The 24220-nt window shown below is 39.7% G+C and overlaps 1 protein-coding gene across 3 annotated transcripts in view; it reads left to right on the forward strand.

Annotated features, from left to right (window-relative positions):
• The window catches only part of LOC122557350 (retinal guanylyl cyclase 2-like), a 52264-nt gene extending 28415 nt beyond the window's left edge, over positions 1-23849 (forward strand). For 2 of the 3 annotated variants that reach the window (XM_043704977.1, XM_043704979.1), the window contains exons 10-20: positions 503-659; positions 5704-5853; positions 7381-7529; positions 7683-7846; positions 13485-13677; positions 14364-14538; positions 16843-16941; positions 19521-19615; positions 19715-19800; positions 19915-20000; positions 22870-23849. In XM_043704977.1, coding sequence (XP_043560912.1) covers positions 503-659; positions 5704-5853; positions 7381-7529; positions 7683-7846; positions 13485-13677; positions 14364-14538; positions 16843-16941; positions 19521-19615; positions 19715-19800; positions 19915-20000; positions 22870-22883 — 1368 coding nt within the window. In that variant the 3' untranslated portion in view covers positions 22884-23849. The remainder of the gene's footprint in view (positions 1-502; positions 660-5703; positions 5854-7380; positions 7530-7682; positions 7847-13484; positions 13678-14363; positions 14539-16842; positions 16942-19520; positions 19616-19714; positions 19801-19914; positions 20001-22869) is intronic. The other variant, XM_043704978.1, reaches the window with a different exon arrangement.
• The last annotated feature ends 371 nt before the right edge of the window (positions 23850-24220 follow it).

Here is a 24220-nt window from a genome sequence, read left to right on the forward strand (position 1 = left end):
TGAAAGTTAAAACTAACATTCCTGGTACTGTGAGAACTTGATCATACCCATTCAGGCTGCTTCTATTGTTCCAACTGTAAAAGAAAACCCAAGGCCACACAAGCTGATTAATTTAGTGGCTCTGGTAGACTGTTCATCTCCTCTGCCTTAAAACCTCTCTTCAAAAAATAAACAGGTTAAAATACACCTCTTAAAGCCATAGTATCATCACATTTAGTTTGTTCTTCTGTAAAGCATTACTTATATGGAAGAAACTTCAGAATATGTGGTAGTATTGAAGTACTTTATTATTTAGCTGGATATGCAAAGGGATGCCATCCTTGTCAATGTGAATCCAATTTTCACCCAAACATTATAAAGCACCATGTTCCCCAATTAGTGTGATGTTACATAGAATATATAACCATTTGTGGACTGTTTGTTATAAAAGTAAGAATGCTCTTAGTGTTATTCAGTCTGGAAATGGACAATTGGTTAATTTTCCAATAACTTACTATTACAGGGCATGAGGTATTTACACCACCGAGAATATGTACATGGAAACCTCAAGTCAAGGAATTGTGTTGTAGATGGACGCTTTGTCCTAAAGGTGACAGACTATGGATATATTGAAGTGGCCAAAGCCCAGAACATTCCATTGATGGAACCTCCAGCAGAAGGTAAAAACAGGCACTGCAGATTAATATAGTACTTCTCATCTTGACGCATATTAGACTTTTATACACAAGTCATGTCGACTTTTCCTATTGAGCAGAGTTAATCTGCTGCTGCCTTTTCTTTTGGTGTAGTGTCTGTCATGTAATCAAGTATTTTGAGGCTTGAAATAATACCCCGTGAAGATTCCTTAACATATTGTTCCTTCTTTCACTCTTTCAGTAGAAGCATCAGATTGCCATTCAATTGACTTAAATTAAAAGGGTTTGTGCATATCTGAAATAACATCGCACAAAACATTCAGTGTCCAAATGCTAATCCTCATAAAATACAATTTAAAAGCCTTTTGCCTTACAGATCTTTGGATTGCAGAAGTACACTGTGGAAGTTTCAAAAGAATTACTTCTGCTATTTTATTTCAGAAATTGCAATGCTGAGCTTTTACCATAAATAGAGACAGTAAATTAAAGTGAAGTAAGGCTTTGTGGATTGTGGCATCAATCTTCTGGCTCAGCCAAATAGCTACTCTTCATAAAAGAGTCTGTCTAACCAAAACTTTGGGAGGCTGTCAAAGTCAAGTCAGTTATGTTCTTAGAGGAGAAAGTGAGGTCTGCAGATGCTGGAGATCAAAGTTGAAACTTTATTGCTGGAACAGCACAGCAGGTCAGGCAGCATCCAGGGAACAGGAGATTCGACGTTTCGGGCACAGGCCCTTCTTCAGGAAGAAGGGCCTGTGCCCGAAACGTCGAATCTCCTGTTCCCTGGATGCTGCCTGACCTGCTGTGCTGTTCCAGCAATAAAGTTTCAACAGTTATGTTCTTATCCAAGATCCACATTATCTGTCACGTCTTTTTAAATACAAGTTCCTGACAAGTCTGATAGCTTCCTCATCTATTTCTCTATTATTTCTTTATGCCATGCTATTGTTTAATGTGGTTCTGCACAAATTGAAAATACTTAGCAATTTTTTTTGCATTAAGCCTTTTAAAGAAACCCCTATCCATTATGCAGCTTACAATACACCACACAAGCCAGGTTACAATGCATGTTTACTGCCCACTATAAAGTAATGGTGACAAAGAATGTATTCATATGGTTTTGTGGTTAGCAGGGACAAATTTTCACATGTTGCCTCAAGATAGAAAGACACTGAAAATTGGCTATAAATGAGCAAACAACTAAACTCAATAAAACCAATGGCAGTTTTTTTTAATGAAAATCATTTCCATTGAGGCTATACTTTGTTGAGTATAAGCATTAGTCATAACAGTGAAGTGCTGTAATGGAAAATAATGACACAATGCACATGTTGTCAAAACAAATGACTATGCCCAACATAAGAATGCATTATTTATTTGTTAATCATGCACCTAAAACATATAAAAACTGATGTACTTGACAGGTGAATGTAGTAATTTGTTTTGGCAACATATGCTCTGAGTAATTACTTTCTTTTAAAGCATTTGACTATGTGCTATTATGGGGAATGTTTGGTTGAGGGTCAGGATGGTAATGCTTCTATATATGTGAATACATATTCCTACTGATGACAGAAGTGCGACAAGTATTTAACTGAAGCTCACACCTACTTATATCTGATGTTTTGTATCTGACAAATATAGTCAGTGTGGAAGAAGAGTGAAGAAATCCTCCTCTGTACACAAACGTGCTTTTCACTTTGGCCCAATTAATACTTCACATGCTGGGTTTGATTCTATATTTGTTCAAATTATTTTGGCCTCTGTGCCTCTTTTGCAGTCTCTTACCAAACTCAGTCTCTCAAATTGAAAACTATAAAAAACAACAGTGAAAGAATTAATGAAGCAAAGCTAAAAACAGGAAACAGAAATGGGAGACTGAATAAGAATCGATAACTCCTGAAATATAAGGCAAAGATTGATATGAGTGCAAAGCAAATTCAAAGAACAGAAGCAGGCCTAATAATCTTTCAAGTCCTTTCACTGATCAAGGATCCATCTATCCACCCACTCAACAGTTTTTTTCAATCAGATCCCCTTGTAAAGCACACTTTGGACCCTTTTTGTATTGTGTACTTTAATGATTACCACAAGTCAGTGACTTCATGTGTTTAAAAGACTTTGCATAAAAATGTTCTGCTTTATTTCTTGTGTGTATAACTTTGTAATTTTTGTAATTAATTCTTGTACAGGCAAAGTTGTTTTCTAGTCCAGTAATTTGAAATAAACAATATAATTAATGCAGAGAAGCAGAAATGTAGGACAGATTTCTCCTCTCCCTGTGGTATGAGTAATGATGAGAAAGTTGGGAAAATATTGTGAGAATGAAAATATTAGTTTCTCAACATCGAGAGCTTTTTCTCAATTTTTTACCCTTAAGACTTAAATGGTGACCTCAGAATCTCACCATTAAGCAGCAAACACTGTATTTCCAAGTATATGCATTCATGAAAGCCTAACTGGCCTTATTTATAAGCCATTTCCAAATCTCCTCTCTACTGAGTAACTCTACTGAGCAGCAATTCTCAACATGTACATCAGAATTAACACCTGGTGGCTGTAGCTTGCCAATTGTCCTGGTCATCATGAAACTGCTTTTTCAGGACAATGTCACTGCCTGCTCCATGAGCCCCATTCTCCTCAATCTTTCATCCACAAATTACAACATCACCAATCCATCAGCCTCAACACATCATCATATTTACTCTAGAAATAACTCTCACACCACTTCAGCACTTCAACATTTTACTTTAGAGCTCAAGGACAGTAAAAACTTGCCTGCTTCTGCCAAGTTGCTTTGCCTGCAAGGACAGTCATGCATCTCATGCACCTATACAGAGTGGTGTTTCACTCATATGACCACAGGGATCTCATGAGTGCATGGGAGAGGCAATGGCCTAGTGGTGTTATCACCAGACTGTTAATGTTCAGAAAATCAGCTAATGTTCGAAACTCACCACATCAAATAGTAGCATTTGAATTCGTGGAAAAATAAATGTATTTGAGTTCAGAATCTATTGATGATCATGAAGCCATTGTTGAGGGCAAAAAAAAATCCCACCTAGCTCACTGATGCCTTTCAGGGAAGGAAATCTGCCATCCTCACCTGGGCTGGCCTATATGTGACTCCAGATCCACAGCAATGTGGTTGACCCTCAGCTGTCCTTTAAGATGACCTACTGAACCATTCAGCTGTATGAACTGCTATGGCATTTCAACAAAGAAATGAAGCCAGGTGGACTACCTGAGATTTACCCAGGCTCCGGAAAAGGTAACAGCAGAAACAGCCCTGTTGACGCTGCAAAGTTCTACTTGCTAACATCTGGGGAGAGCTGTCTCACAGACTAGTCAAGCAAAAACCATCACAGAATCAATTACCCAGATGCCACCATCACTATTCCTGGATATATCCTGTCCCATCAGTAAGACAGACCAAGCAGTGGTATTGGTACAGCGATATACAGTCAGTTTTTAGTTACTAGCTCCAGAATCTTAGGCTGTTTATTTTCATGCATGGGGAGAAGCAAGACATTTGTGACATTTGGGGACTCTAAACAGTCAATCAGTTAGGTAGGGGATGCTGTGACAATGTCACACCTGCAACATGTGCCAACAAGCATACAACATGTGCTTCAAGCAATTGGCCATGTGTGAAAGTCAAAAGGATGCAATGAAGACTGGCTACAGTCAATCTGGGGATACTACTCAAATCAGTCAAGGGGCCTGCCTTATTGCAATCCACAGCATTGACCATGGTCAGCAGACACTTGGTCATACCAGAGTTTGGGGATCTTTGGTCCTTGCAGCCTGCTGATTGGGTTATGGTTAGCCCTGCAGGAGTGCTGTTGAGACATCAATCCAGGATTTGGGCCAATTTTTTCTTCAATGAGACAAAGGGAGGGTTTGAGTCTAATTAAGTGAATATAAAAGCATGTCGTAGTAATGCTTTCAGGTGAGATATTGTGTAGGAAGCACAGAAGGAAGGAAAGCTTTGAAGTTTTGGAGGTTGAGGTGGAGTGCACAGAGTGCATACAATAGTGTGGATTGCAGTCCATGAACCTTGGGAAGATGCATGTGCAATGGCAGATTTAGAGTGAGTGGAGCCCCTGTATGTGCAGGTAGCAGAGAGAAGATGGTGGAAATTACCCTTAAAGAGTACTTAGACCTTCTTCCTGCACCACTAGGAATCCTGCTTCAACTGAGACAGTGCACTGATCTGGTAATTTGTGTCAAGGTGGGCTTGGGCTGGTGGTGTGACGTCTTTTGGTAGTCACCTGGAAAAGGACTACCTTCCTCACCAACATCCAATCAACCAACACCTCTCTGTCCCTGTCTGCAATACGGGAGCAAATGTTTCTTGCCTTTGGGTCAAATGTTGAATATTGTAGGTCAAGAATTGCAAGTGAGGACTGGTACCTGGTTTGCGGTGTCTGTGGCTGAGTAGAGAACATGGCACCAGTGGTGTGAAAGCTAGAAGGTACCCAGCAATGGTGAGCATAGCTGCATCTCTGCTCACATGGTTCCCCAAGAATGGTCTCCAAGAGGATAGTTACACGGCTTATGAGGTGAAGATCGGAAGATGCCTGACTAATGTTGAACTGAGCACCACAATCCTCATTTACCAAAACATTTCATTGGAAAATGGAAAAATTCACTCTTAACGATAAAAACAAAAGCTCACATAATTTGAATTAGGAGTAGACAGTGTTTTCACTCTTTACAATAATAAGCAACTTAGCTGAACAAACTTAATAAATTGCCCCAATAAACTTAAAAAATTCACTGAAGTCAAGCCAGTGTCTCCCATATTATGCTCATCATGGACTGGTTGGACCAAAGGGTCTGTTTCCAAGCTGTATGACTATGTGTCTATGAGAACAAGCCTAATAACGTAAATTCTGAATAGCTGGAAACATCTCCTTAATTGGTTTTACATCCTTTTAAGGCAATACCACCTTGCTGTGACTGAGCGAACAAAGCTGCACATGTGATAGTCCGTTTTGATTTGTAAAAATATGTTTGACACTTCGATCTTGCCCTTCTGAAATAATAAATTTTAATTTTATTGCAGAATTCCTTTGGACTGCTCCTGAGATACTACGGAAGCCCAATCCTTTAATGAATGGTACCTTCAAGGGTGACATTTATAGTTTCGCAATCATAATGCAAGAGGTGGTAATACGAGGTCCACCGTACTGCATGTTTGATCTCTCTGCAGAAGGTAAGAGGGTTTCTTGTGTGAAAGTAAAATATAGGCTTCCCAAAGTCTTAATTGATAAATGTACTGCGCATAATAGAAATGAGATATGAAGGAACTATCTTAATCCTAGGACTCTTCTCAAAGTTCTCACTCCTAACTCTTACCCATTGACCAGACCTAAACAGTATTTGTGTGTGATCTCTGATGTGGATGAATTCAGATCAGCTTCATATTTACAATATTTAAATAATCTTTCAATTTTAGAATTACAAATGCACTTGACTGAGATAAGGGAGGGAAAGCAAAATGGAACAAAAATAGAAAATATTGAAAGTATTGCAGATTGCTGAATCGTGGATTGGTGCATGGCACTTTTATTTCAAAGTCAGAAGGTGCTGGATTCACAATGCATTGAGAAGATTTGGGCACAATCTTGGTTGACTGTCCAGGGTAGTAGAGTAGGAAAACTGCACAGTCAGAGATGCTACCTTGAGGTTAAGACATTAAACCAACATGTGCCCAAAGATTACCCAACATTATTGGAAAGAAGAGCAGGGGAATTGTCCTGTTTAATATTTATCCCTTAACCATTAGTCCAAATCAAGTCATTATCACATTCTGTTTGTTGGAATTTGCTGCCACTTTTCCTCCATTTAAGTATTACTTAATTGATTACGATATGCTTTAGTGTGGTGCTGGAAAAGCACAGCAGGTCAGGCAGCATCCGATGAGCAGAAAAATCGATATTTCAGGTATAAGCCCTTCATTTAAATTTGTTCATATGTGTGATTCTCCCCTCTTCTCGACTGAAGACATTGACTTATCCTGAGTTTAGTTTTACAGGATCCAAAGGGAAAAAAGACATTGCAAATGTTAGATTCTTGATATAAAACTCCTGAAAATACAGGTCTGTCCATAAAGACAAAAAGGGAGGCTCACTGTTCAAATGTAACTTTGGTCAGAACTGAATGTTGAAAAATTATTACATACTTCAGTAGTATTGGGCTTATGTCCAAAAGGTTGATTCTCCTGCTCCTCAGATGCTGCCTGACCTGCTGTGCTTTTCCAGCACTACACTCTGGACTCTGATCTCCAGCATCTGCAGTCCTCACTTTCTCCTACGATGTGCTTTAAAATGTCCTGAAGTTGTGAAAGGCACTAGACAAATGCAAGTCTTTCTTCCCACTTAAAAATGCAAAATCAAGAAATGTCCAGTTGAGCCTCTAACCCAGGAGAAAGCGTTCTTTGTTTCTAATACTTCTAAAGTATGTAATTATTTTTCAGCGTTCAGTTCTGACCAAAGTTACATTCGAACAGTGAGCCTCCCTTTTCTCTTTAAGGACAGACCTGTAATTTCAAAGGGTTTCTTATCAGGAATCTAGCATTTGCAATTTTTTTCCTTTGGATTCTGTAAAACTAAAGTCAGGATGAGTCAATGTCTTCAGTCAAGAAGAGGGGAGAATCATACATATGAGAAAATTTAAAAGAAAAAATAATTAGCAAATTTTGTTAAAATTATATTAACTATCTATAACTATTCTTTTCCAGAAATTATTGAGAATGTAAAAAAGCCTCCTCCTTTGCTCAGGCCTATTATTACACAAGACCATGCTCCCATGGAGTGTATCCAGCTAATGAGGCAATGCTGGAATGAAATACCTGAAAGAAGACCATCCTTTGATGAAGTCTTTGATAATGTAAGATTTTACCAATTTACCTAATCATATTTTCTGTCTCATTAGCTAACTAATCGCAACCGTAGAATCCAGCTTCATGCTCTCACCTCTTTGGATGCTAATCACAATCTGTTCCTGTCATCTACATACTTGTATCTGTTTTCACTTGTGCAGTTCAGGAATATCAACAAAGGTAGAAAAACCAATATTATCGACTCTATGCTGAGAATGCTTGAACAATATTCCAGTAATTTGGAAGATCTCATAAGAGAACGAACTGAAGAGTTAGAAATAGAAAAGCAGAAAACAGAGAAACTTCTGACACAGATGTTACCTCCGTGAGTATGATATTAAATCATGTTTATTTTTCATATTACTATGTATTAACCCCAAATCTTGACAGAGATTTCTATACTTATTTCACCCTGTCTATTTTACCTGTAAAATGTTTATAAGTGGCAGAAGTAAATTCACATTATGATGTGGACAATTCTGATTTTACATCTGAAGACTATGCTGGATGAACTGTTCCCACAAGATGTAGAGCTGTGCAATTGACTTCAGGGTACCTGGGTAATAGAGAAGAGAAAATTTACCAAGGTTCTCACATTTGATGATGAGTCATTGAATCCCGTTGATGGGGACATGTTTATGGATGTTGGGGAAGGAAAGAATAGGAATAAATGTCATTGGTTCTCATGTTTGATTAACCTACCAGCCTTCACTGTCTCGATTCACTCATATTAAATATCCACTTATTGTGTGGAGGTGAATTTATCCATGACTTAAATACAACAAGGTGTAGCAAATAAAGAGATACACACTGGTGACCACAAGGTGCTTTTCCAGGTGTTCAGCAAAGGCACATTGTTTGGCCAAAATATAGGAAGCAGCACTGCAGCTAGCTATGATACACAAGAGGAGAAAGTGAGGTCTGCAGATGCTGGAGATCAGAGCTGAAAATGTGTTGCTGGAAAAGCGCAGCAGGTCAGGCAGCATCCAGGGAACAGGAGAATCGACGTTTCGGGCATAAGCTCTTCCTGAAGAAGGGCTTATGCCCGAAACGTCGATTCTCCTGTTCCCTGGATGCTGCCTGACCTGCTGCGCTTTTCCAGCAACACATTTTCAGCTATGATACACAAGACCAGAGTATAAAATGTTCCACTTCTGAGACATTACTCAAAGATTCAGACACAAAAATTATGACAAAAAGGGAGCGAATACTCAGCGTTCAAATTAAACACTCATGTCTTTACCAGATTTACTGAGAATAGTCATAAGCAATAAATATCCCTGGTAATCACAAAGTCATTAGTTATACATATAGGATTTGACACTCCCCCACCAGTGGGTTGGATGATATAAAGGTACTTAAAATCCATTGGGAGACTTTTTGTCACCTATCTGCCCAGCCAGAATTTGTCTAAAAGTTTACAGGAGATGGAGGAAGCCCCACCAACTGGTCTTGGGTTACTGAGCCTTGTTATGAAGATGTGGGTGTACTGTACATTTAAGAAAGCTAAAAGCGAGTAGAACTACCTGACAGCACCAAGTGTTCTCAACAAGGTACAATGTAGCATGTGGTCCAGCAGTTAGGGTAGCTGGTTGTCTGGAGACAAAAACAGATTTAAATTAGGCCAATCAGTTTAAATTATACGCCCCTCCCCCCAAAATAAACCAGACTCCAATCCAGTTTGAATTGAGTATATTGACAATTTTAAAAGCCAATGCACAATCTAATCCTTTGGGTGTATAAGACCAGGAAAAATTGAACAGTTGAGAGGCGAACTGCCACACCACCAGCATGTAAAGACTGCCTGAAAAATAGCTCTCTTAAAGGTACTTTATAGATCAGTAACCTGTGAAGCAGAATCTCCAAGAAGAAGAAAAGAAGACAGGAATACAGAGAAAACTGAAAGCTGCCTGGTTTTGAGATAAGAAGTTTTGTTTTGTAATTCTTAATAGGGATTTTTATCAGACCAGTACTGTAGAGGGGAAAGTAAAAGATAGGCTAGAGGAAGGAATTGCAAATAGTTGTTAGTTAATTAGTCTTTGTTATACTTTAAGAAATAAAGTTGTTAATTTTTACTTTAAATAGTTATTGGCCTCTCAAATTTTTACAGATTATTGCATGGGACAAATTTTTTCTATGTTGCTGGTTTAAATTGAGCAGGTGGGTTTACCCCGTGTTATAACAGCCTTGTAAGTGGTCAATTGAGTGAGATGGTATCAGCAGTGGTAGTGGTGGTGGTGCAGTGGTTATGTCACGAGGCCAGCAGTCTAGAACCTCAGGCTAATGTTCTGGGCAAAGGTGAGGACTGCAGAAGCTGGAGATTAGAGCCAAGACTAGAGTGGTGCTGGAAAAGCACAGCAGGTCAGGCGGCATCCGAGGAGCAGGAAAATCAACAATTCGGGCAGGAGCCCTTCATCGGGAATGTTCTGGGGACATGGGCTCAAATCCCACCATGGCAGATATCGAATTTATTTTTTTAAACAATAAAAATTTAGCGAGCCTTATTGTGCCGATTTAACCATTGCTGATTGTTGCAAAAATAGACTCAGTTAATGGAGGACGTTGAACTTGGGACATACATAGTTCACAAAAGGTGCTACATATAGAAAACTGTATCTTCCATTGTCAGATCTAATTTTCAAAAGGAAATTGGGAAATATAACTTGTGCACTTTAGACATATCAAGAGAATGTTTAAAGCTGCTGGGGATACTTGGAGAGTTAAGTTACTTTTTTGTAAATATCCTGGTACACATAGAAGCAAAGGTGACCTTTGGGAGAGGCCAAATCCCCTTTGGAATTATTAAACATAGATATGACTGAGCGTAATAGTACATAAACTCAATGGAGCTGCCAAGCCATCGACAGAGCTATCAAGTAAACTGTGAAGCTGTCAAGAAACCTAAATCACCTGCAATTTGCATTTCAACACTCGTCTCAAACAATGCAGACAGTTTATGAAGAAGTGTCTGCAGTGTTTGAGAAAAGTGTTTAAAAAGTCACTGCATTCTATTTCAGTCTGTATATTGACATAATCTGAGGTCTTTCATTAGGCTGCATGGTTGATTTTACAACCTATCTTTATCACAGTGGGATGTCTGTTGTTCACATTTTGATTAGCAGCTCCAAGTGCTTGTAAGGCTAAGATTATGAATGTTTGTTTTTAAAAGGGGTTATGTAACTGAAAGAAGTTAGATATAGTGAATGGGTGTTAATCAATGAGCATTTTGTGAATAGTAAGTTCATCAATGGACACTTAAATACATTGTCATATTTCATTTTGGCATGGATCGGTTCCAAGATTAGCCCATGGTGAATAATGGGTAATTTGGGATGGAGGACAAAGAATGCTAAGCGAAGGAATGGGTTGGCCTAAATTTTCATCGGGGCTATAACGTGCTATGTGGGTGGATAGATGGACATACATTAGCACAGAGGTATGAGGAGCCAAAAGAAATGGATAGAGAAGCAGAGGTTGATTTAAGTTGGGCATTGGGATGTATGTGGCTGTTTTCAGCTTTTTTGACGATTTTACCAGCAGTGATAAAATGCCAGATTATTGAAGTGGGCTGTTTCCACAGCCATGTCCACTTGTGGCAGCACCTGTGGCTTCTTCTGAACTCTTGATGTGGCTGTTGGGATTGACTCTGACTATCATCACATCCCATCCTGGATGAAAATCCAACTGCTCAAGATGCTTTCTCCGAGTTGTATTAGGATTAAGTTTAGGATTTGGCTTAGAGTTAGGGTTAGGATTATGGTTAGCGTTAGGATTAGGGTTAAGGTTAGGGTTGCAGTTAGGATTAGGATTAGAGTTAGGGTTAAGATTAAGGCTAGGAGCTGGGAATTTTCCCAAGTCTGCAGCTCTGATCCAGGAATTAAATCTGAGTCCCCTTGTGCTTTGTGACTAGTTTCATTCTTATCAGTCTCATCGAAACATAAAGTTTCACTTAGTTTCTAACTTTGTATCAAACCAAAGCACAGCTTGGATGAATGGCTGTCTGTCTTTCCAGCTGATTTTATGACCCACGAGGATCTTGGCCTGAAAGCAATGTTTTACACCAAGGTCCTTGTTGATCTGAGAGAAAATAGCCTGCAAATTTTAACAGGTTATTTTACTAAAAACAAACATGTTTTTTTCTTCAGCGTATACTGGTACATTTTAAACAATTATTTGAAACCCTTCAGAATTCCACAGTGTGATAAAGCTTAGTTAAGCCATTCCATATTTTAAACCAACAACATGCTGACTACTATCATACGAACAAGGAACACTCAGACCTTCAGGCATGTTCCATCATTCAACATGACTCCACCATGGCTGATCTTATTTTAACTTAAACTCTACATTCCTGAATATTGTTGATAATCTTTCATCCCCTTGGTAATCAAGAATCTATTTAACTCTGCCTTAAAAACATTTGAAGATTCTGCATCCATTGCCTTTTGAGCAAGGAGTCACAAACCTCTGAGAGAACATTTTTTTCCTGATCTCTCTTTTAAATGGACAACCCCTTTTTAATGATGACCCCTAGTTCCCCCAGAGGATACATCCTTTACTTATCCACCTGGTCAAGTCCCTTCAATATCTTATATCATTCAATTAGGTCACCTCTAATTCTTCTAAACTCCAGTGGATACAGGACTAGCCTGTCCAACTTTTCCTCATAAGGCAATCCAGTCATTCCAGGTATTAGTCTAGTAACCCTTCTCCAAACAGTTTCTGATACATTATCATCCTTCTGTAAGTACAGCAAACAGTAGTGTGGTCTCACCAATGCCCTATGTAATTGACGTATAACCTCCCTATTCTCGTGTTCAATTCCATTTACAAAAAAACATTGCATTTTCTGTTGGCTCTCCTAATTATTGCTATAGCTGCATACTAATCTCCTGTGACTCATGCACTAGGCTACCCAGATCTCTCTGTATTTTAGAGTTCCTCAAACTCTCACCAATTAGATAACGTACTTCTATTTATTCTTTTTCTCAAAATAGACAATTTCACTTCCTCCCATTTGCCAGATCTTCATTCATTCACTTAACCTTTGTAGGTTCTTTGTGTCCTCTTCACAACTTACTTTCCTAGCTATCTGTGTCATCAGCAAATTTAGTCACCATACCTTTGGTCTATTCATCCAAATCATTTATACAAATTCTAAAGAGTTGAGGCTCTAGTACTGATCGCTGTGACAGACTACTAGTGACATCTTGACGGCCTGAAAAACACCCATTTAGTCCTATTGTCTACTTCCCGTTAGCCAGCTAATCTTCTATCCATGCTAATATATTACTGCTCATACCATGAATGGTTAGGTCAGTTAGCCTGAAGGCTGGTTTGTGATGCAGAGTTCTGCTAACAGTGTGAGTGTAATTCCCGCACTGTTTAAAGGACTTCCCTTCTCCCCTCACCTGAGATGTGGTGATCCTTAGGTTAAACAACCACCAGTTGTTTCTCCCTAATGAGTGAGCCACCCAATGGTCTGGGAGGACCATGTTGACTTTATTACTTCCCTGGTAATTATAGTTTTCACAAATTCCTCCCTCCTTTGGAAAACCTGATTTACAGCTGTATCTGGGATATCATTTGTATCCTGTCTGGTGAAGAGCGAAGTAACTTATCTGTTCAATTTGTCGGCTCTCTCTTTATCCTCATTACCAATTTCCCAGAATCATTTTCCATAGGTAAATTTTCTAATTGGCTAATTTTCTGTCATACTCTATTTTTTTTCCCCTCCCTATTAATCTTTTAGTTGTTCTCTGCTTTTTTTTATATTCTGTCCAATCTTCTGGCCCGCCATCTATCTTTGCATAATTATGTGTCTTTTCTTTGAGTTTGATATTGTCTTAGTCTTTTATTTAATTTACCATATATGGAATTTTTATTATTTGTCAGAATGTGCAAAAATTGTCAACGTCTTGCACATTGGATATTTGGATAAGAAGAAAATGTTTGACTTTTAGATCAGTTTCAGAGTCCCTGAAAACTGGCTGCACTGTTGAGCCTGAATACTTTGATCAGGTAACCCTGTACTTCAGTGACATCGTTGGTTTTACAACAATATCAGCAATGAGTGAACCTATTGAAGTGGTCGACCTCTTGAATGATCTCTACACACTGTTTGATGCTGTATTAGAAAACCATGATGTCTACAAGGTATGTAAATAATGATAACAATTGTCAATTAATGGGCCTAACTTTTATTCCAAATTTACTGACCTACGATAGTCCCAATAATCCCTCTTTCTCAACCATTATGTAAATTCTGTACTTCTGCACATTTGGGAAGAAGGAAAGGGTTCAAGATCTCGACAAAAGGAGTTGACAGATGAGAGGTTGTACATAAATCCAAATCATCACTTCAATCTCCTGCATTCTGCTTCCTCACTGTGAGAGCTGTACAAGCCTGTCTCTATACTCTGGCTAATATTGTTCACATCGAACTATTGGCAAATGCAGGAGGTTTGCTAAAGTGTACCTATCTTTGATTTCCTCTGCCTTACTATGAGAGACTGACTTGCCTTGACTCAAGGCATCCAGGATCCTTAAAGGTGGAACTTGTGAAGGAATAAACCTTGCATACCAAGCTGCATACTGAACCTTAACATTGAATTTACCCAAATGCACAATCCTGAGCACAAATCAGCTGCTGCATTACAACAGTGCCTACACGTCAAAAAACTGTTTAATTAACCTTCGCTTTGAGAGTCGTGAAAAGCACCATAGAAATGCAAGTCTTTCTTGTTTTTTCTTTTAACCTTGTCACTAACCTACAGACATTTTGCTATTAGGGATATGAGAGATAAATCTGAAAATCATTAACATGTCTGTTTGGCACACAGGTAGAAACCATTGGAGATGCTTACATGGTGGTCTCTGGCCTTCCAACAAGGAATGGTAACAGGCATGCAGCTGAAATTGCAAACATGTCTCTGGATATCCTGAGTGCGGTGGGCACCTTTAAGATGAGGCATATGCCGGATGTGCCAGTTCGAATAAGAATAGGTCTGCACTCAGGTAAGGCACTCACTGTTGAACTGTAGAAAAGCAAGTCCTTGCACATGCTGGAAATCTGAAATAAGAACAAAACTGCAGCTCAGACAGCATCTGTGGAGAACAACAGAGCCAACATGACATTTCATCAGAATTATTGAATCACATTGTGTCTGCTGGTGACTGAAAGTGAAAGCTGTCAGATATGTTTGTGTGTTTCACTTATCTGTAATCAGTATAAACAGCTAAACCGTTAGCAAATGATTTTGAAAGTTCAGTAAGGCTGTTTAGCAAAGTTGATACATCAACAATTGGCTACATTTATTCTTGTGCAATGGAATGGTAGATGCCAGGAACAAAAGTGGTGCTTCCAGTATAATCATAGCTGGGCAGAGTCAAACTTCTGAGCCTTGGTTCACTGATGTCAGTGGACATTTCACCTCCTGCCGAAATGATCGCTGAAAATATTTCAATTCAAGTTCAGCTCAGTAGTATACCCGGTTTACTCTATTCCATTAACATCAGTATTTGTGACTTGTTGGTTCCTGCATCAGGTTGAGCTTTTTGGAACCTCATGATAACATAGCAGAATGGAGCATCCCATTGTTCCAAGAAATGCAGGGGATTTATAAAATGAAATCGAATGACGTCAGGCACAGCAAAAGGTAGTTCAGGAATCCAGCAGGAGAGTTCAGAATGCTTGTAAAAAGTATGAGGCTGGGTGAAACAGAGGCTGCTGTAGGCCCACAGACCTAGTGAAACAGAGGCTGCTGTAGGCCCACAGACCTGGTGAAACAGAGGCTGCTAAAGGTCCACAGACCTAGTGAACCAGAGATAGCTGTAGGTCCTCAGACCTGGTGAAAAAGAGATTGCTGTAGGTTCACAGACCTGGTGAAACAGAGGCTGCTGTAGGTCCTCACGCCTGGTGAAACAGAGGCTGCTGTAGGTCCATAGACCTGGTGAATCAGAGATTGCTGTTGGTCCACAGAACTGGTGAAACAGAGGCTGCTGTAGGTCCACAGACCTGGTGAATCAGATTGTTGTTGGTCCACAGACCTGGTGAAACAGAGGCTGCTGTAGCTCCACTTTCTGGGTAAAACAGAGACTGCTGTGGTCTGTCAGACTGATTATAATGGAGGATATTTTCACCCAGATGCAGGGATGAGTTGGACTGTATATTAATTGACTGCTTGACGTCTCTTTGGGCTGGTGAGAATCAAGTTTGATTTGGTGAATGGGCAGAAACTGGGGCGAAGGGTGGTCCACCTCAATTGCAGCCCATGAGAATGCCAAGATGCTGCTCAGTGTGTGCAAGAAGGTGGAAGGATTCCCACAGGAGTAAATGTACCATGGTGAAGAAGGTGCTGTTGTGGAGGTGTGAACTCACCAGTGCAGTCTGTACATGAGGAGAAAGTGAGGTCTGCAGATGCTGGAGATCAGAGATGGAAATGTGTTGCTGGAAAAGCGCAGCAGGTCAGGCAGCATCTAGGGAACAGGAGAATCGACGTTTCAGGCATTAGCCCTTCTTCAGGAGGGCTAATTCCTGAAGAAGGGCTAATGCCCGAAACGTCGATTCTCCTGTTCCCTAGATGCTGCCTGACCTGCTGCGCTTTTCCAGCAACACATTCCCAGTCTGTACATGAGCAGATTGAAGTGTGTCCATGTTGGCATTGGCTACACACGCCTTAATAATTAGGAAAGGAATGCTGAGGATGATTCTACGATGCAGTGTCATTATCAGTAAAGATGAAGAAGGGGAGAAAGACACAAAATTATTCCACAAACACCTAACCCCTGCTTTTTGCTGGTGGGTCTGTGGTTGAAATAAGCCTTGTTAAAGTATCACTGTATCAGGAGTGGGAAACTTGCTCAATTCTTGACAATCGGTTGATGTCGAGATAACTCATCTCAACTAAGGAGTAAATAGGAGTGCAGCTGTTGTACCCCTAGGCTGGAGAGAAGCGGCAAATGGAAATCAGCCGTAGATCCCACACCTGATGGCTCATCCAGGAACCTCTGCTGGAAAATGCATATGTCCTCAAATATTGCATTTAGATAAGATTCTGATCCCCTGTGATACTTTCTATCGTTGAATAGTTTGCCAGTACTAACTTTTAAATATATGAAGAACACAGAGCTAAGGGCTGGCTTGTGCTGTACTATGACCAAGCCAGAAAATAAACCAGACTTTACAGTTAAGGAATAGGTAGAATTGGGAATTGTGCTGTAAAAACCTCTATGTCTGAGCTATTAATTGGACAGAATTAAATCATGTGTTTCATTTTCATCACTTCTACAGAAGATATGATGATACTTTGCCTTTTGTAGGGCCATCTGTTGCAGGAGTTGTGGGTCTGACCATGCCGCGGTATTGTCTATTTGGAGATACAGTCACTACAGCTTCTCGCATGGAATCCACAGGACAACGTGAGTAACCAACTTCAGATCATTACCTAGAAATGATTCAGTGTGAAACACAGAATATTGTAAATAAGAAATACATTGTTATACATTATCATTGGCTTCTCATCATTAAGAAAGGAAAGATGAAAGTAGAGGGTGAAGTTTGAGGTTGTCTAGTAGAATCTTACAATACAATGCTATACATAATACATACTGTTATGAAAAGTATATTACACATAGGATTACATAATTTCTTGCCTCATGGGCTGCAACTGAGGTGGACCCCAGGTTCTGCCCATTCACCAAAACAAACTTTCTTTCCTTGCCTACTGTGAAAGACCAGCATTATAAAGATGTAGTAACTACGCTCTTTGTGAGTGGGGCGGGATCGTGGATGAAGGGAATTACTTTTCTCCATTTGGTTACACCTGTCATTGAATTTCCATGTGTGTTTTGGAGCTTTTGTGTGTTTTGAGTTTTGGTTACTCCTTTCGTGGCTCAGCCGCAGTGCCTGGGTGGGAGGGCGAGATCATGGCAAAGGTGGACCATGTCACTCAGAATGCTCCGTGCCTGACAAAACCAATGGCTACATAGACTCGGATTCTTGCTCCAGGACAATCCAGTTTTGACAACTGGCACTTTGTATGGGAGCGCAAAGGAGGGCCCACTGTGCACTTGTGTTTGAGCACATTAAGGACATTTGAGAGAGCAGGGTTACTGCCGAGCTTAGTGCCCTTGTCTACTTGGGCCCTGGAGTCTCTATGCATCCAATTATGTGTATTCTCACTGCTTCCAGAGCTGGGGAATTGGGGTCATCATATTCCCCCCATTGAGAAGGTTAAGTTTAGCTTGGCAGCATTGAAATATTATAGCTCATCTCCTGGCCAAGACTGGGAAAAATCAATGACTGCTTCCGCACCTAATTGTTATCTGGATTCAGTGAAGGCAAAGCCATTGCACTTCAAAGGGCAATGGTTAGATTCCCTCTTATTGAAGATGTTCTTTGCCTGGGTGTTGCATGACATGAATGTTAGTTGCCACTTATCAGCCAAACGTGTGTGCTGTCTGGGTCTCGTTGCTTTTGGAATTGGACTATTTGAGAAGTTGCAAGTGGTGCTGAACATTGTGCAATCATCAGCAAACATCTCCACTTCTGACTTTATGATGGAAGGAAAAATATTAATGAAGCAGCTGAATGTGCTTGTGTCTAAGACACTACCCCAGAGGACTGCAGAAATGCACTGAAGCTGAGCTGACTGACTTCCAGTAAATACTACCATTTTTCTTTATGCCAAGTATGGTTCCAAGCAATGGAGAGTTTTTCCTCTGATTGACTTTGGTTTATGAGGGCTCCTTGGTGCTACAATCAGTCAAATAAGGCCTTGATGTCAAAAGTAGTCACTCTCTGCCTCACCTCTAGAATTCTGAATTAAACCAAGTCTGTAATGATGTCAGGAGCTGAGTGGCCCTGGCGGAACCCAAACTGGGCATCAGTGAGCAGGTAATTGCTGAGCAGGTGCTGTTTTATAGCACTGTTGATGACCTCCTTCATCACTTTACTGATGATTGAGTGTAGACTGATTGGGGATAATTGGCCAAGTTGTATTTGCCCTGCTTTTTATGTACAAGACATACCTGGGCAATTTTCCACATTGTTGGATAGATGCCAGTGTGGTAGCTGTACTGAAAGAGCTTGGTTAGGAGTGCAGCAAGTTCTGGAGCATAAGTCTTTAGTACGATTACCAGAATGTTGTCAGGGCCCATAACCTTTGAAGTATCCAGATGTGTGTGCTGCTAACTGGATTGCTATTCAAAGGAACTACTGCAGACTGGATTAGCTGAATGACATCTTTCTGCACCACTACACTACAACCAATATATCCTTCCAAAGATATGGAATCTCAAACTGTTCAAGCCTCCAGGAGTATGCTAAGTGGACTTTTGTAGCAGAGGGACGTCTTCTATTCCTTTGGATGGAAAGGAAACATTCCTTCACAAGCTGCTGTGATTAACTTTTGAAACTGTTCACGGAACTTCAATGATAAAGTAGCCATAGTCACAGAGTCCTACTCTATCATTAGAGAGAGAGAGAGAGAGATGACTGGTGATGGTTTAACCTGAGATCACCACACCTTAAGTGAGGGGACAAATTGCGGATAGTCCTTTGTGATAACTTCAGTTGGTGCAGGAATTGAAAGCACACTGTCGGCATCACTCAGTATCATAGGCCAGCTGTCCAACCAATGCAACAAAACTCCAATGATCAATATACTGAAGTCAAAAAGTCTCTTTGAACCTCCACCTTTTCTAGATCTTCATATTCCAGAAAGCATCCTGTTCTAATGTTTTATGCCCAAAGTAGACAACCTTATTTTTACCTACACTGAAATCCATTTGCCACAGTTTTGTCCAGTCACTTCATCTATTAATATCACTTTGTAACTTTACAGTCAGCCTATCTTGCTTTCATTGCTGCCTGTGTTGAGGTTATATGATAGACATGGTGAATGCCACATGAGAGGGTATAACTTAGTTCAAGGAATACTATAGCTGATTGTGACGTCTCAAAAAAATGATTTTGATTCACTTGTCTATCTTTACAGCTTATCGCATTCATGTCAATCACACAACTGTTAAAATTCTTATAAGTCTGAATGAAGGTTATAAGCTGGAGCCTAGAGAACGAACTGAGCTGATGGTATGCAAAGCCCACATCGTGAATGAGAATTTCCACGTTTTGTGTTCAGTGCTACAGAAGAGAAAACACTCAGATATCATTTTCCATTTTGTTTGAAAGGGCCAAGGCTTTGAGCAGACCTACTGGCTGGTAGGGAAAGAAGGTTTTACCAAGCCATTACCGAAACCTCCAGAATTGAAGCCAGGGTAAGTAAAATAATCAGAGCCTGACCAGCACATTTGCAAATGAAGCACAGATAAGCAAAAATATTGCTGTCACTAACTCACCTCACCCCGCTATTCACTGTTTTGTTTCCACAGGCAAAGTACTCATGGTTTGCAGATGGAAGAAATGGCAAGATACAAACAATTGAAAGCACAAAAACAGCAAAAAGCAAGTATCCCAGGTATTACTGTGTACACTAATGTCTAACGATCTCGGTCTTGTGTACTTTCCTATTTACTTCAGCATTTTATAAATGACTACAATAAAAAGAAATCAGTCATCATTTATATATGATCACCACAGGTGTTTTCTCTAGGTTATAATTCAAGGGCAGGCACGGCACAGATTGGAATTTTAGTTGAGACTGAACTTTGGGTAGATGGTATGGGTAGCGGGGGTACAAAGAACTGAATCTCTCCGATGATTATTATTTGTAGCCCAGATTAATTATCCATTGGTGGCCTGGCATTTTTATATCTGGGCTTCACTTAAAAAAACTACTGCCCAGTTGCCTGCCTGAATAGGGCAGACAATGGCAACTAATAAATGAAAATTAGATTGAACAAACCTTATCATCAGTGCTCAGATAAAGCACAACGGGTGTAGACAGACAAATGAGATGGTAGCAAAGGGGCAATGACTGGGAAGAGTGGGAGGCCACAACAGTAAAAATCCAAACTTTCCTCCATACTGTTATGGTAACAACATGTAGGAATGCAAGAACAGAAGGGCAATCGATTTGTGGAGGCAATTTTACATGTGTAGGCCCATGCATTTCAAGTCTGCTGGATGGCTTAAAATCAGTCTCTTTACTTCAACTCTATACTACTCAGGAATAAGTGACAGTGGACTGTAATAAATTGGTCCGTGTACTATTCTTGTGTCTGGAGCTGAATAAGTCTCCTCTTTTTGACAGCTTGCAATACCAGGGGTAAACATTGCCCCTGTGTATTGTTTTTCTATTATTTATTTCCCATGGACAGTGCAGCTGTATAAGTAGATAAAGGAATATCTTATGAATATGTAATATGTTTATCCTCTTATACGATCAGTGTCAATTTCTAGGTATTAATGTCTGATCAAACAGTGTTATGGACCAGACAAACCCTCCCCCATTCAAGTATATCAAGGAGATAGCTTAGAACCTAACTTTTTCTTATTCAAAAGCAAGCATAAGGTGCTGTGTCCCACATGTAATGTGGTTTTGATTATAAAAAAACTCATTTAAAAAAGGACAAAATACACCTCTTAAAGCCATAGTATTGTCACAACAGTGATTATTAATAATTGTCCAATCCTAAAACCCAACCATCCCACTTAAACATAGATGGTTGGTCAGCCTAAATCTCAAACTTATCTGAAACCATTCTATCTTTATTTACTGTCATCTCCTTTAAAGTATATAACATTTTATCATTGCATTTTAATAATGTTATATCATTGGAACTCATCTGATTCCATGATAGTGATGTATATAATTTCCAGTCTGATGTTTAGTACTTTGGAACAAACCTGAAGCTGTTATATTCTTTTAAAAAGCACCAAAAGCACTCAACATTGAAGATGTCAGGGGCAGGAAAGCCGCAACATTGTGACATTGGAAAAATATTCAGGTCATGTTTCCTGCTCAAAATTAAATATGTGGATGCTAGATACAGCTATGATACTTCCTAAGGTCCTAACATTATGCTGTAACCTCACTGTGTTGACTGACATGTGATGAATGAACACTTGGTTGAGTCACTGGAGTAGGGCCAATGGGATCATCGTTTCTGATTGCTTTCAAGAGAGGAAGAAAGTAAATAAACCCAGTGGTTTACTGGGTTAGCATAATGCTTAATAAGCTTGAGCCACACAGATTAAGACATTTGGATCTCCAGTTCATGCTGTGTTAGCCAGTCTCACTCAAGATGATGGTAGAATTGGCATAACTAGCATACGTGTCACTGGTTTAAGGAGGGTGGACAATACCAGCTGTTTCTGTTCCCAATCACTGTCTGTGGACTGTAGCTTACAACAGGCAATGAAGTAAGTTGGGACTCAACCACAGCTCAGTCAAATAATCTGCTGAGATACTCAATGATTTGGAGCCATATCCCAACATTAATCAAGTAAATAATATCATTATAAACTCAATGCAGAATCATGATTCTTAAACCAACCCTCACTGAGCTTCTTTTACACTCACAACACACTTACTATGCGGTCAAATTTCTACCTTATTGCATTTTTAACCAATGAGTCAATACACTGTTACTGGGTGGTAGCACCTTTGGATTTGGGTATAGGGTATAGGGTTCAAGCCCCAGTCCAGGAACATGAATACATAATCTCAAGTGACATTTCATTTTGTTGCATTAAATTTCTCAACCAAACCCCAAAACAGATTTTCTGACTATCTTATATCACTTTTGGTGAGATCTTGCTATGCATAAAATAGTTATCACATTTCCTACATTAAAGCAATGACTCCACTTTAAAACGTGCTTCATTGTCTGTAAAGCAATTGGAACATCCTGAAGTTGCAAAACAATGCAAGCTTTTCTTACTATTGCATTAGCATATATTAAGTCTGCGGAACATACTGCAAAGTCATGAGCTTCCTTAGGAAGAACCACATTGAGGTGACTTAGTGGTTTGCACTTCTTCCTCACAGTGCCAGGGACCTGGGATCATTTCCTGCCTTGGGCGACTGTCAATGTGAAGTTTGCTCATTCTCCCTGTGTCTGCGTGGGTTTCCCCTGAGTGCTCTGGTTTCTTCCCACAGTCCAAAGATGTGCAGGTTAGATGAATTAGCTGTGCTTAAATTGCCCATAGTGTAGGTGGAATAGTCATAGGAAATGCAGAGTTAGAGGGATGGGGTGGATCTGGGTAGGATGCTGTTTGGAGGGTTGGTATGGACTTGCTGAATAGCCTGCTTCCACTCTATAGGAAGTCTAAGATGCCAAACTTTAGACAATGAGTAGAACCAATTAGAGCAGAGTGTTAGTTGAACTAATGGTGGTGTACTGTGAGCTTCACTTTTAACCTGTTTTCACCTTTACTTCTAGCCTTGACAGCCTAAAGGAAATAACCTGTCTATGAAGAAGGCAACATACATGCACTATGTGGCAGCACAGCTCCTGCAACAGGAGAACCATGATAGCTTCACAGATGGCAACCTTAATCTTCATCCACTGATTAAGAGGCTGCATCTGATTAACAATGACACTCTGAAACGTTATTCTTAGTAGTATTAAGACTACTGCAGCAGATAAATCAGAAGTAGATTACTAAAAATAATCTTGAAGGAAAGTCTAAAACTCAATTTCATGCCCATTTTCCTCAGTAGTGACAAATGTAGGAATTTGGTGACTGAATATTACTGGAATGAAGGGCTTTTCACCTTAGCACATAAAAACAAAAAAAATCCAACATGTAGCAGAGACTTTTTGTGCTTGAATCTAAGATTTCAGAATATCTAAAGCTTCTTCCAACTGTGGGTAAGCTTTATTTGTTAGGAAGCTTTTCAAACACCAAACATCATGACAAATTACTTTTCTCAAGGCCTTTGTGCTGCATGTCATTATAAAGTAACATTAACCCTGAAAAAAAAATCCCAATGTATATTATTGTAATAATCCCAGAACATAGATAGCATCACACAAATATATTGAAAAATTGTCGAGTATGCATATGTGTATATTTTCTAACTGTAGAAGGAATTCCTACTGGTAGCACACTATTTAAATTTGTCTTTACCATTCCACTATGAACAGTAATCAAAGGGAGACTTCCTCTGGTACAGATTGAAGAAAATTTTATGTACCAATTCAGGTGTTGGTAGTCTTGATGTGTTGTAAAATGAAATACCATCAATTACATTGTCCTCGCATCTACATTCCTGAAAATGGTGCATTGAAGTCTAGGTGCTGAGTTGTATACAGTATTTTTTGGTATTGTACAAATTCAGGTATTATACCATTGTTACCTCTACCCTGACTTGTCTGTGTGCCGTGTAATTTTGTAAAATAAAATCAGTTATATGCAATTGTTTCTTTCCTTCCCCCAAAGTTTCACTTTTCCTTTCCCTGGCTTTCTTTGAAGTTGCTGACTGACTGTGGTATAAGTCAATGGGTCATTCCAATCCTCCTATATCTTGTCCAATCAGACATTCTTCATGGTTCAGCCTCAGGGTGAGGATCACCAGATTATCAGACTGTCAGATCATCATAGCCTTTCCGATACAGCCCTTTGCCAACCAGTACTATCTGGCAGGGTAATAACAGTGAGAAACTGGACCCTGAATAAAGTTGTGTTTTTAGTTTACCTCCACAACACAAAGTGTGTTGAAACCAACTTCTGCCATTTACCATTATTCTTTTTGTGATTCAATCTCTTCTGTTTTCCACCCTATGACAG

Source organism: Chiloscyllium plagiosum, chromosome 15 (genome assembly GCF_004010195.1).
Source record: "Chiloscyllium plagiosum isolate BGI_BamShark_2017 chromosome 15, ASM401019v2, whole genome shotgun sequence".
Taxonomy (NCBI): Eukaryota; Metazoa; Chordata; class Chondrichthyes; order Orectolobiformes; family Hemiscylliidae; genus Chiloscyllium; species Chiloscyllium plagiosum.